Raw genomic sequence first — 13,290 nt, 5'->3', positions numbered from 1 at the left:
CATTTGAACATTTTGCAAAGAACAAAACACATATACACATTCGAATATTTAGGATAGTTGCGTACATAATTACTTTAATATAACAAACATTCGTATCGTTGGTGTGATAGTGTGTAAATACAAAAATATGAAACGGGAAGAGAGTCACGTAAACTACTATCGCAGCTTCAGCACAACATACAGCACGAAAAACACGGCCAGCACAAAGAGAAACATGTAGCACATGTAGTTCCGGTGGCCGCCCTTCCCCAGCCGCACGACCCGGTTGATCGTGTTCGACATGAAGCCGCCGGTCCGGTCCATATCCTCGTCGATGCCCCGCAGCAACCGGTCCTGGTACCTCACCTCGTTCCCGATGTCGATCGTGAGGGACTTCAGTGCTCCGATCTTACCCTTCAGCTCCTCGGCCATGCGCTCGTTTTCCTCCTCGAGCGCATCATGGCCGGTGGCACTGCTGGGGCCGGCGGCCTGCTGCGGCAGCGGCTGGTAGCTGTAGCCGCCCTGCGTTCGACGCATTTTTCCACCCGCTGTGCTCGATCCGGTATAGTTCGCCACCTTGCTGCCGTGAGATGGTGCCGTGGGATGGTGCACTGGAACCAGCCTGGAGCGCGAGTTGTGGCGGCTTCAACTTAACAACCTCCACAATGGACAATCACATTAGAAAGCGGGGTCTTTTTTATATAAAAATAATGCAACACTTTAATTGCTCGCTGCAGTACAATGGAACGAGAGCTGTGCAGATTTTGTGTACGCTGCAATATTTACAAAATTACTGCCGTCATCAGCTAACTGTCACCTGTCAGATTGGAATGACAGTCGGTGGAGTGGGTTGTGGTGCGATTATTCGTGCTGTTTACAATATTTTTTTTATTTTTTATCTATTTGTTTCACTTTCTTTAGCAGAGTTAAGGCAAAAAATACATAAAATGAATGTCTTTATGCACTTCAAATATCAAACATTTAAAAGCATGTAAAGTTTTGGATCTTGTTGCAGCGCCCCGGTTAATCGAGTTTCCGCGGTATTACGCACACCAGAAGAACGCTCGTCTTTCCCACCGTCCCAAGCGCATCAACAAAACCAAAACATCCAAAAGTAAACAAAACTTTCTTTTCTTCCTTTTTTCTCATACGATACTGCCCGTGTTACGTGCCGTCCTGAGCAAGGTTCAATTAACTTATGTTAAACAAATTCTTCCAACATCATTAGTCGCGAAAGGAAAGGTGCAAAAGTTCGCCTTAGCTGAGCGCCGGCCGTTTGTATGTATGGCACGAATTGCATTCCAAAAATGCGTCCTCACTCACTGTGTAAACTTTCTCTTTTTTCAGGCATGACCGGGCACAAAATGCAGGAAAGTACGATCTACCAGTTTCTGCCAGTGTTGCTATGGGGGCTTGCGGTTCCACTGTCCATGTTTATGTGGATCGGCAATGTGGCCTACTCGAAGATAGCAAGCGATGGGTCGAGTAAGTAGAGCCCGTTCCCGGCATCAAACCGGCACAACGAATCTAATGGTCATTCTCATCCTTTTGCAGCTGATAGTATTATTCCACCGACCCGCTGGCTGTTTTCCGTGCTCGTGCCCCTGCTGCTGATGGTGTACGGGTTGCGGCGCAAGGGTGTGAACAGATCCGGCGCCGCCTTTGGGCTGGCCTGCGCCGTGATTCTCTCGATAGCGTCGCACGCGTTTCTCGCCTGTCTGGCGGCGTTCTTCTTCAGCTCGAGCCGGGCGACCAAGTTCCGGGGCCACGCGAAGCGTAAGTTTGAGGAAGATTTTAAGGAGGGCGGCCAGCGGAACTGGGCCCAGGTGATATGCAATGCGGGCATGGCGACGCAGCTCGCGCTGCTCTATCTGCTCGACTGCGGGTACGGCGAGCGGCCGATCGATTTCGTCAATCTGTACCGCTCCAGCTGGCTTGGGGTGGCGGTGATGGGCTCGTTCGCCTGCTGCAACGGTGACACGTGGGCCAGCGAGCTGGGCACGGTGATAGGGAGCGGAGATCCGATACTGATCACTAGTCGGAAGCGGGTGCCGCGTGGCACGAACGGGGCCGTTTCGTTGGTCGGACTGGTGGCGAGCTTTCTGGGTGGCACACTGATCGGGCTGGTGTACTTCCTCACCGTGCGGTACACGGTGGAGGCGAACGTGTACCAGAACAGCCCGAACCAGTGGCCGCTGATCGTGTTCGGTGGGATAGCGGGTTTACTGGGGTCGCTGGTGGATTCGCTGCTCGGCGCCACGCTGCAGTACTCGGGGGTGAATGAGCGAGGGCATATAGTGGAGCGACCCGGGAAGAACGTGCGACACATCAGCGGGGTACGCATTTTGGACAACCATAGCGTCAATCTGATCTCGACGATCGTGACCGGCATTATGATGCCCTCGATAGCGATGAATCTCTGGCCGATGTTCTGAATCGGACGGACGGACGGGCAGGTAGGTAGGGTAGGTTGGGCGCGTACACTCGAACCCTGTTTTCGTTGTAATCAGTGAGCAATCGGAGGCAAACAGATACTTTTACTTAAGTGACTTAATTTCTAAGGGTGTGGCCAGCTAATACATTTTGAAACGAAGATCTAACGGCGGGCGAAGTTATTTCGATTTGAGAAAGTAGTCTAATAGCTGTACATTATTCCTCGTTTGGCATGTAACTTTCAACCAATTACCCTTTAAAGGCAAGAACACACAAAGGACAGCCAAAACAAGAGGGAATGCATTCACAACTTCCATCCATCCATCCATTCAAATGTGGAGTCATTTTGCTCATGTAAATCAACACTTTCCAACGAAACGGTCCTTGAAATTAACAGCCCGGCACTGTTGTGTGTGTATGTGCATGTGCCGAGTCTGCAGCATGGGTAGTAAATGTTAATTAGGACGATTCGCTCCAATTCCAATTCTGCAACCGTGTTGTTGCTTGTTCTCATTAAAAAACGCTACAAAAACTTTGTCTGTACCAGGACTCACCTGTACTTTTTCTCTCTCTCTCTCTCTCTCTCTCTCTCTCTCTCTCTCTTTCTGTTGCCATTGCCATCGTTGTTGTTGATGATCCGCCGTTTCAAAGACATCAATCGGAAGGGTGGCTTTGAAAGGCATACACACACACGCTGCAAGCTGCTGTAGTGCAGTGCCTTTGTCGGGCATGTTGAGCGCTTCTGCCCCGGATACACGGATACATGGGAGGGAAACTTTTTTAATCATTCCCAGTCCCGGACAGGATCTCGTTTGGGCAGGTCCCTTTGTATGCTGTTTGCTGCCGGCGGCGGTGCATTCTGAATTTGCAAATGCGGCGCTGCTGAAGGTGCAAATGAAGGTGCATTTTTAAAGCCACGTGTTGTTGTGTTGCTCGGGAAAAATGAGGGGGAGGTATGGGAATGTAATTTCAATTCGACAAAGCACCTTCCATCCAGCTGTAGGGAGGAGAGTGTAATGGTTCCACACAAGCAATCGCTCCGTTTTTGCTTGAGTTGAGGCTGTGGTGCAACGGTTTTTTCCCGCTGTTGTTGTTGCTGCAGCACTGTTGCTATGGAAGGGAAAAGTAGACGCGCCTGCTTGAATCGACCTGCGGTTAAGGAAAGTGAGTGCAAGGCGCGCGTGTGGTTGTACCGGTTTGCAGGTTGTGCGCTTAATATTCCGGGTTATGAATAATTTATGTGCCATCCCCGCTCAGCTCGTCCTTTGCTTTTGTTGTTCAAGGTCAGCTCCATCCACATCACGTCGTTACGATGCTTCGCAGGCGATGGAAAACCGATATAAAATAACAAACCGTACTGCCTTTGTTTTGCTTTCCTTCCTTCCGTGGCGGTGGAAAGATGGAAAAAGTAGGACGATGCCGGACAAACACGGATGTCGAACCGGGATGGTTCCGCGCCCGCGAAAGGGGGAGGGAATTAATGATGCACTTTTAATGTCGTCCGTTCGCTGTTGCTTCGCTCGACGCTGCAACAACACAACAAACCCACAAAAGGCAATAATAAATGTGTCGGGGAATGGGAGCGCAAGCGTTCGGCTTTGTCTGGCGTGTTTTTCTTTGTATCACGTGGCGCACACGACAGGTGTTAGGATATTAATGTGCAGCTTTTTATTGGATTTGATGAGCGCGTTTCCACTGTTCCGTTTCGCGTGAAGCTTTGTGTGAGCCACAAATTGAAAAAGTGGTGAAATTCAAAAAAAAAAAAAATCGTGGAAACTGTCAGACAGAAAATGGTGGGGAAAATGGCTTCGGTAAAGGAGGGGAAAGCGTTCGTTCGTTCGACCCTTGATTTCCCCGCTTTTGCCGAAGCGATTGCGCCCTGGGCCGGGGGCCATTGTTTACGTTCATTATCCTTTGCCGGGTCGAGGGGGAGGTGAGCTTCGGGACTGTCAAACGGCAAAGGACGAGCCGCGTTGCCATGGTAACCGGGTTAGCTGTTTCCAGCCCACAAGCTGCAAACACGCATCAAGCGGCCGAGTGTGACACTTGGTGCGGATGCGGATTGCAGCCATCCCGGGTTGCGGGTTGGTTTCCTTCTTGCGCCTACGCTCGCGCAACAGAACGCGTAAAGCAGCCTCTTCACCGGTTTTTGGTGGAATTTAAAAGGGCAATGAAAATCAAAATTACAAGTATATTCCATCCCCCTGCCCGGGAGGGAATGCCGAACTGAATGCTCCTGTTGCCATCGTTTAACCGTGGTTCGCTCCATATCTCGATTTTTGTACTTTTATTCTCCGTCGGGGGTGACTTCTCGGAAGCATCTTCACCAAACACGAGCACGGTCACGGCAGCAGCAGCACCCGCATTATTTGGGTACGTGGAAATTTGTAATGAAGCCGAAGTATTTACGGGGTGTGAGAAAGAATTCAAACGCGCAAACGGTACAGCGCGAAAGGCGAAATGAAGGAATGAAATGATGAGCTTTAAAAAAAGGAACGACACGACCCACAGGCCGCTCAATTGAAAATGGCACCGGAATATGATTTCAATTTCGTTTCCTAATGGCATTTTGGCAGGGGGTGGGGATGGCGATTGTTGCGCGGCAAGGGCACAGGTCGTCGCTTTTGTCGCGCACAGAGATTGTTGTTTCGCATGATGTATTGGGCAACGCGTTTTTCTTTTCGCAGCCACCGTGAAGTGCTTACAGTAGGTGAGGTGGAAAATGGAAAATGAAGAGCCAAATAATAGGAGGCCGGTTTTTGTTAGGTTCATCACCCGGGTACAGCAGTGGTTGAAGCAAAATTGGATCACTAGGGGAGCAAATAAATGGGTCCCGGTAAGAGTTTGGTGGAAAATTGCCACCCACCGGAAGCTTCTCGCATTCGTAAGCCGATCGCATACATGCGAGCAGTAAACCGCAGGCAATAGGCTTAGTGTTTAATGTATTGCGTGCCATTTCATTTCCATCTAAATGGCCTGAAAAGAGCCAGCTACAGCCACTCATGCTACACTCTCCAGGAAGCTTAACTCTTTGCTTTAACAAGGCAAAAAAGATCCCAAGAATTCGGTCGTCTTTTGAACCGGTTCTAGCAAATCTAATTTTAAAACATGTCTTCATGAAGAGGACCGATACCGAGTCGAATATATAATCAATTGATTTACCGTCCAGACGGACGCGGTTGGAGCTTTCCGCTTGTTGAAGAATCTTCGCTTGCCTTGTGCGAGGGATAAATCAATTTGAATTGCATCAAAATTAACCGTTCCTTCTTTTTTAATGGACATTTATAGCCTCGATCATCCATTTATTGGCACCGCATCAAACGAAGCATCGTCCGCTCCGCCCTGCTCCAACGCAGACGCATAATTGAGCATAATCCGCCGTAATGCAGTTTTAAAATTTATACTTTATGTACGTCAGCGCTTTGGTGGTGTTCGTTTTTAGCTCGTCCGCTTCTGCTGCTCATTTCATTCCAGCCCCATTCTCCGGGCATCTGCCGCAGCGTCTTTTGCTTGTTCGCCGAAGGCAAAGCGGATGTGTAGCAGCATGGAGCAGCAGCAACAGCAGCGCTTTCGTACGACCGAGCGGCTAATAAAATGCGGAAAAATCGCCATCATCGCGAATTGATTTATGATTATATACTGGCTGGCACAGACAAGAACTCACTGCAACACACACACGCACACATAGGCGAGCGCACAGACATGGAGGAAGAATTGCCAAAAGATGAGGGTAGTTTGAAATGATTCGAAGTAGGATCATAATCTTCTGCCCTTGTTCTCGCTTCACGCGCCCTAGAGGGAACAATGCGCCATTGTGTGGATGCCACCCATGCTGGTGGTTCGGTCCTCTACCCGGATGTTTCACTCTGCTTAGCAAGTGACGGGGAAGTGCTTAGGGACGGGGATGGGTCATAAAATTGATTCAGATAAAAGCAATTTTCGCCTCATAATTTCCACCACCAGATGCGCTGTGGGGTCGGAAATGGTGGCTTTTTTTGGGGGTGCTGCAGGACAAGCTTTGCTCTTTGTTCTCTGCGTGGCTTGTTGCAATCTCTATCAAAGCTTTGCTATTAAATTAAATGTTAAATTTGTTACCCAATCGTTTATTTGAAATGTATTTAAATGAAAAAAAAAGATCTGAATTCATTTGTTTATCTAATCAGCATTAGCTTTCAGATCGATTAAGTCGTCCAGCACGGGTACAAATTGCACGGCGGCTTAGTGGCTTGTGCACCTTAACGAAAAGGTTCGCCGCCTGCGCTCCCTTCATACCAGCCAATTTCCCTAACTGTTAATTAAATCCACGCCCCGACAATTGTTCCCGGAATACTTACGTTCAATTTCTGCCGGCTCTTTGCGGCCCTTTGCTGCATTCCGGGAAGCTTTTCTCGAGGGAATGCGCTGCACGCTGACCGAAGTCTAACCATTTCCGGAAACAGCAAGCTCCTGCTGTGGGAAAACCCGGCAAACCGCCTACGGACGGCACTGCTTGTTGCGTTTGTTGCGAAGAGAGGAAGGCTGCACCGTATAATAAACTATGCCGAAGGATATTCCCTCGCATACTGGCACTGTGTGTGGCCGGGGGCACCGTCTGTCTGTAAGAAAAGCTCTTGCGGACGGCGTTCGACGTGCCGGGAAGGAAGTAAATCTCATTCGTAAGATCAGTGCACCAACTTTTCCCATCCACAGCTGGAAGTTGAAAGGAGACGCAAAAGGACGGGTTCGAGCTCTAAAGTCGGGAGCGAGAAAAATCGATAAACCAGACTAGACAGACAAAGATCTGCCGGTTTGTATGTATGTGGGAGTGTGTGTGTGTCTCGTGCGCTTTCCCGGTCCTGAGTTTCCAGTCACATCCTGTCTTACGCTGTGGGAAAAACGGGACGCGCACCGCAAACTGCAACTGAGCAGCCAGTTGCGGAACCCATTTTGTCGGTCGGGGAAAACTTTATTCCCTTCCTTCCCTACAACGATGCTTGATACGTGGTAAAAGCTCGAGGCGTGCGCCCAACAGTAAATCGTACCGCCGGCGTTCGACGAGGAAGTGTAAAGACTATCTTGGCGAAGGAATCTTTCGGCTAAAGTTTTTGCCCATGGTGCTGGTGCTCCTCGGGCGGATGCAAAACCAACCAGAAGCAGAAGTAAAATGAGCATGTAAAGCACACAAAAAAACCCTTAAAAACCGAACGAATCCTTCTCCGTTGTGGAGCAACATTTTTCTTTGTGTTTTTTCCTCCAATTTTCCTATCCGAACTCGGACAGCAGAAGTGCGCGGTTGGAACCTTTCCTGTGGCACTTTGCCCTCACTGTGCCTGTGGACCGGGGCGCACCAAGTGGGTAAAGTCTATTAGTTTTTAATTAAATTTTACATCCGAACACAGCGGTAAAGGACAATTGGCAGCGAAAAGCGATCGCGACCGGTGACAACTTCATTCGAAAGGCGTTTGCGGGTGCGGCTGTTGGTGGGGACGGGTCAGGCTTTCCATTTTTATGAGAAGAGCATGCACATAAAAGTGGATGATGTTTGATTTTTAATGAACGGCCCGTGAAGGTCTCCATTGGTTAAGGTCTTTCTTTTGGTTTGTTTTATCTTTTGGAGGCTTTTTGGAGAGTGGAATGGAGGAGCCTCTTCTCGAGAAGTTGTTTCTACTGACGAGACGAGTTGAGATGTTATGCTAAAAGTGCTTCAAAAGCAACATTAAATACATTTCATATCAGTTATAACTTCAAACAGCCTTACGAAGGAGGTGAATAGCGCAAAAGAGGAAAAACAAACTCACTGAACCTCTAAATTCGGTGTATTTAGCTTTATGTAAGAAAATTGGAGAATTTGGAAGAGTTTTTTTGGTGAATAATATGGTGCAATACACTTGAAATCGATCCGTTTTCCCGTACTACGGCGAAGATGAAAAAACAAACTTACCAGTTACTACCCTTTTTGCTATCCAAAATGCTCCCAAAATATTGCCCAATGGTGGCTTTTGTATTGCAAAACAGCGAAGAGTAAGAATGGAAAGGCTCCATCTTATAATGGCCTTACGGACCATTTAAGCTAAAACCCCCTGCAGGTATGCAAATTGCAATCGACAAGACAATTTTCCACCCCATATAATGCAACAGCAATCCGCTTACGCTCCTCCTAATCGCGTGCTCTATTGATTGCCTTAACCTTGCTACCTACGCATTCAAGCTAAAGTTGCTGACGAGTTTATTGAAATTGCCTCAAACCGTTATCGATAGGCAAACAATAACCCACACCGTAAACAGTACCCACAGCATTGGCATATCCTTCCTGTTTGCTAGCGCTGCACTCCAAAGGTCGTGATTGTTTTGTTCGCGGCGGGAGGAGTACGTAAACCCTTCTCCTCACGCTCGAACGAAAAGACCGGATGAAAGTAGTCTACTGCAGCGTTAAAATAATAACCCCTTCCCGCCGTTTATGGGGAGCTTAATCGAACTGAGTTGGCAGTAAAATTGCAGCCAGTGCACCGTGCACATATCGTGTGCGGTTATCGATAGCAAATTGTATCCTCCGGGGAGTGGGAAAATGGCAGCACTGCGGCCCTGGGTTGCATGGGAACGTTAACTGAGCAAACAGCTGCAACGGTGGTCGTCCAGCAATGGGAGCGAAGTAATCCGCCCCGGTAGTGATAGTGAATCGACGCTCCGATGCCGTTGATACTGGCTGATTGAACGATTAACTATGGGATTAGTGTAGCGCCTTTGGTGTGAAATGTTTCAATGAAAGGTTTCACCTGAGTGAACACATTGCCCAGGAAATCATTTGTAGTAGTAAATGGCGCCATTTTACATTCAACAAAACGAAATAAAGCGTAAAATAAAACGTTGGCTTGTTTTTTCTTCCCAGTTTTTGCTTTGCACCACACTCCCTGCTCATAGTGTAAGCTGTGAGGGCAGTCATGCGATCACCCTGCACGAGCGTGAACCTGTTCCGCCCATCATCAGCTCGTTACAGCGATACGGCCACATCCTGCGGTTTGACATTCGAGCCAGTGTTTATTAGTGGCCGCATGTCGATGAGCTTAGTGCAGTGTTGCTGTATTGCTGCGTGAGGCAAACAATTTGCATTAACTCCATCGCGCTGCACACGCTGTTTACTAAGGGCGGGGCGTAAGTGCACTTCCCGGTCAACAGGCAACCATTTTAAGCGTTATCAGGCACCTTTCAAGTTCAAGCAAGCGGACGACCGCGGGACCCGATGCTTTCTTCGCGGGGTGTTGCACTTTTAGCATTGCGTTGGAATGGCGAAGAAGCAAAAAGAAAAACCACTCCCTTCAGCTTTCATAACAGCACTACGGAGAGTCGCAAAGTGTCGCACAAAATCCGGATAAAAATCCACATCGTCCACGGGCAAAGGGGTGAGTGGTGAGCCAACCCTGCCCTCCCCTTGCCGTTTACTTTGAGCTGATAAGCGCAAGCTTGGCGTAAAGTGCAAATAAAAGTCACACAGTGCAGCGCACTGATGATATCATCAACGCTGTGTGTTTTTGCCTTTACCATTTGTTTTATCTGCAGCTGCAACGAGTGCATAAAACAAACAAAGTGGTTTCTTTCGGTGGCACCGCCGCCCAAGGAGAAGCATTCCCCCTTGTCGGACTGTGTATGTGGGTGAAAGCTTCCCAGTGATTTGATGGTCTTACTTTTATTGAGGTTTCACAGCGATCCCGGTGATAAAATGGAAATAAACGGGCCAATGGTCGAATGCAATTTAATTGCCAGGCGCTGAACCGAGCACAGTGCTGGCTGATATTTATTTACCAGTTCGGTGCGGAAGAACTCACTCTCGGAATGCGTGATCATCGGCATTAAATTGTATGGTTGGACAGTGTGAGTATGGTACATTAGTATTAGGACCCCCAAACTATATAATTAAGACGAGTTTGTTGTGCGCTGTGCATACCTTTAGGCGAAGCGCGGTGTAGCCATTTCATCGCTCTTCAAACACACTCAAGATGTATTGCGATACCCAAAATCGATGTAGAAGAAAGAGCAAACACAGTCCCTTATTTCTAACGCATACTTTAAGCGTCCGGACGACAACCCGCTTAAAATTAATTGAAGTAAATTGGAGCGTTTTTGGGAACTTTAATTCAATTTTTACGTTAAACCTCTCCAGCAGCATCGGTAGCGTAATTCAATTCAACGCATTAGAACGGTTCAAGTGAACCACCGAGCGACGGCGTTCGACGAAAATGGATTGTACTTAAACCGCGAATCGTAGAGCAACGTCTCCTACGCGTAAAGCTTTCCGTTGTTGTGAAGCTCGGTGTCGTCGTCCGTATGACGCGAGCGTGTTTATCATCATTGCCGACTTGGAAGGATTTATGTTGCAGTGGCAAATGATTAAAAAAAGGAACGAAAGCTGAAGAGATTCCTAGGAAAAATGTGATGTTGACTGTACGTTAAGCGTGCTGCTTCCAATATCCCTTTGGTTTGAGTGGCGAGGAGGGTTGCAGTAGCACACTGATGAAATTTGCTGTAAATCGATTGGTAAACTGTTAAGAGGAGGGAGCTTCATGCAGAGAACTCCGAACTGGGCAGGATACAATTAACCGGGGGGTGCTGTTCGCTCCGCACGCAATAATATGTCGGTTGGATTAAGTTTCCGATGCTGTGATGCGTACTTTTTTCCCGGAAAATCCACGAACTCTAACGCACGCAATCGAGCCGGCTGTGTGCAGATCGAGTTCGAGGCGCGCGTGTGTGTGTTTGATGCGAAAATGTTATCACAACCAATTTCAATCAATCAATTGCCGCCTCCAAGTGGATGCGCGTGGCACGGCCAAAGGGATTCCCATACGATCTCATCATAACTTTAATGCCTTTCAGCGGCAGCACTGTTCCGGCAAACTCAGCCACACAGCCACGAAGTTCGGCCAAATATACTATCTTGTTCGCGTTTGGTAGCTTTTGCGCGGAAGAGAAGCTTCAAACATTTGTTTAACAACACGTGTGCTAGTGTGTAAGGTTGTGAGAAGGAAAAACTTGTTAAACACTTACACTAAACATGATCTATTAATATAGCAACACCTCGTATGATGAAGAAAGTTTTTCCATCCCTTTTTTCCATGTAAGCGAATTACTTGCAAGTCCTTAACACACCGGAGAAACAACAACACTCCGGCTTCAACCCATCATTCAGCCACCCCATTCCAGGACATTGTACCATGGTTGTTTGTTTGTTTGATTGAAACCAATCGATGGATTGGCTGGCAAATATTGTTCTAAGGACGATGTGTTTCGTGTTACTACCCCCCCTCCGGGCGAGAAGGAAGCGTTTGCCTTTTTCCCCCGACACACACTTGCCGGATATGAATGCTGCTTCCAGCGCAAACTGATTGACTTGTTTGGAGGTTATTGCTAATGGGGCAAGCGGTACTATTATTAGAGTTTCAGTCGTGCTCACATCACATGCTGCACATGAGAAGGAAGCAAGAAACAAAAAAAACCCTAAAAACATCGGATAACCGGCTTTGGAGATGGAAACAGCAAACAGAAACCCATACACGAAGTGACGTCAACCACACTGGTGTAATGGGTTCCAGCGAAAAATGGCGCCCACTCGAGTGCGATAAGTTTGAACGATGACTTTGTTTTACCTGCAATCGAGACGATCGGCTTAAAGGCAAAGTTGAGCGACTTATTAAAAGGCCACTTGAAAGGCCGTCGAATTGATGATGTGTGATGAGGGTTGCATACGTTCAGGAGGCAAAGGAAGCATTGACGAGGTCGAATACGCCTGACAGTATGCAATCTGTAGGACAATGTTGTGTTACCCCATTTTGGCTTTAATCGCTTTTAAACTGCTTACTTCCCTTGGAAGCTTGGAAGAAAGGAAAGGAACTCATCCGAGGACTACTTACACACAAAAAAAAACCCAGTACATAAATCCATTGTCCTTGTCAAGGTAAACAGGTAGCATGGTAGTCTTTGTATACAGCACACCATTATCGTACCAGAACTAACACAAGCACCATCCAGTGCCACCATTGCAGTCGATTGGCCCCCGGGAAACAAAGACGACTTCGACAGACGCGGCACAAATCGAAACACAAATACACATGTAGACACCCTTCCCTTCCGCCCGCTGGCCCTGATGAAACAACAGGAATGACATCTTTCGTAATTGTTGGCGAAAAACTTTGTGCCACGGGGTGTGGCTCCACCACCACCGTTACCGTCGCCATCACAAAGGATGCAACAGTCGCCCGAAACGGCTCGAAACGGGGGCAAACTGTGTACACGTTAAACTTTTCACCAACGTACCGGGTAGCGGAATGGAGCGGTAAGATAAAAAACAATTTTATTTAATTATCCTCACCCAAAGGAGTGAGATAGAGAGGAAGCGGTGGCTAAGAAGCTGCTTGCGTATCGCACCAACACACAACTTTCGCCAGCGCGCAACAAAACATCCGAACGTCGAGCTGAGACACTGATAAAAGATGGGTGCGATTTGCCTGGTTTGCTGCATGGCTTGGCTGGCGAAGAGGAAAGCGAAGAAAGATGTTTGGATCGCTGGCATAAACTTTACAACTTAGTGGAGCAGAAAAATGAACTCACTCACCAGAAAAGGGATGGGGAGGGAGCGGTCTTTCAAGTTTGTGTTCTAAACGGTGGCCCCTCCGTGCTTTGGTCGTGCGGAGTGCCCTTTATGACCGTCCTGGAATGCTCGGAAGAATCTGGTGCTGCTAAGTACCTGTAAAGATTGTCATCCATCAACCATGTGGTCAGAGCAATATTTCGTTTTATTTTTTTAACGAAATTCGAATGAATTATTTATGAAAAAAGAGATTTTTCGACACAATTCCAAGACGATGAACGGCTCGCTTGCATTCCTTTCACGAGAAGCACCGGTCGCAG

The 13,290-nt window shown here is 47.9% G+C and overlaps 2 protein-coding genes across 3 annotated transcripts; one reads left to right on the top strand and one right to left on the bottom strand.

Moving 5' to 3' along the window:
• Positions 1-45: 45 nt before the first annotated feature.
• On the bottom strand, positions 46-783 carry LOC120900932 (BET1 homolog). Its single transcript, XM_040308553.1, has one exon. It carries the CDS (start codon positions 514-516, stop codon positions 157-159), a length of 360 nt encoding a protein of 119 aa, XP_040164487.1. The 5' UTR covers positions 517-783; the 3' UTR covers positions 46-156.
• Positions 784-1,024: 241 nt separating this feature from the next.
• On the top strand, positions 1,025-2,572 carry LOC120903943 (transmembrane protein 19). Of its 2 annotated transcripts, none has more exons than XM_040313623.1 (3): positions 1,025-1,261; positions 1,327-1,464; positions 1,534-2,572. In XM_040313623.1, exons 2-3 carry the CDS (start codon positions 1,329-1,331, stop codon positions 2,412-2,414), a joined length of 1,017 nt encoding a protein of 338 aa, XP_040169557.1. In that variant the 5' UTR covers positions 1,025-1,261; positions 1,327-1,328; the 3' UTR covers positions 2,415-2,572. The 2 variants fall into 2 exon arrangements, with proteins under 2 accessions (XP_040169557.1, XP_040169556.1); XM_040313622.1 differs by having other exon boundaries at positions 1,026-1,257.
• The last annotated feature ends 10,718 nt before the right edge of the window (positions 2,573-13,290 follow it).

The sequence above is a fragment of the Anopheles arabiensis genome, chromosome 3 (genome assembly GCF_016920715.1).
Source record: "Anopheles arabiensis isolate DONGOLA chromosome 3, AaraD3, whole genome shotgun sequence".
In the NCBI taxonomy this organism is placed as follows: domain Eukaryota; kingdom Metazoa; phylum Arthropoda; class Insecta; order Diptera; family Culicidae; genus Anopheles; species Anopheles arabiensis.
Note: the sequence above shows the minus strand (reverse complement) of the source record. Positions and strands in the feature narration are given on the sequence as shown.

Coding starts and splice junctions, on each gene's coding strand:
- LOC120900932 (XM_040308553.1), bottom strand. CDS start 516: ATGCGTCGAACGCAGGGCGGCTACAGCTACCAGCCGCTGCCGCAGCAG.
- LOC120903943 (XM_040313623.1), top strand. CDS start 1,329: ATGACCGGGCACAAAATGCAGGAAAGTACGATCTACCAGTTTCTGCCA. Junction 1,465..1,533: donor GATAGCAAGCGATGGGTCGA/GTAAGTAGAGCC, acceptor ATCCTTTTGCAG/CTGATAGTATTATTCCACCG.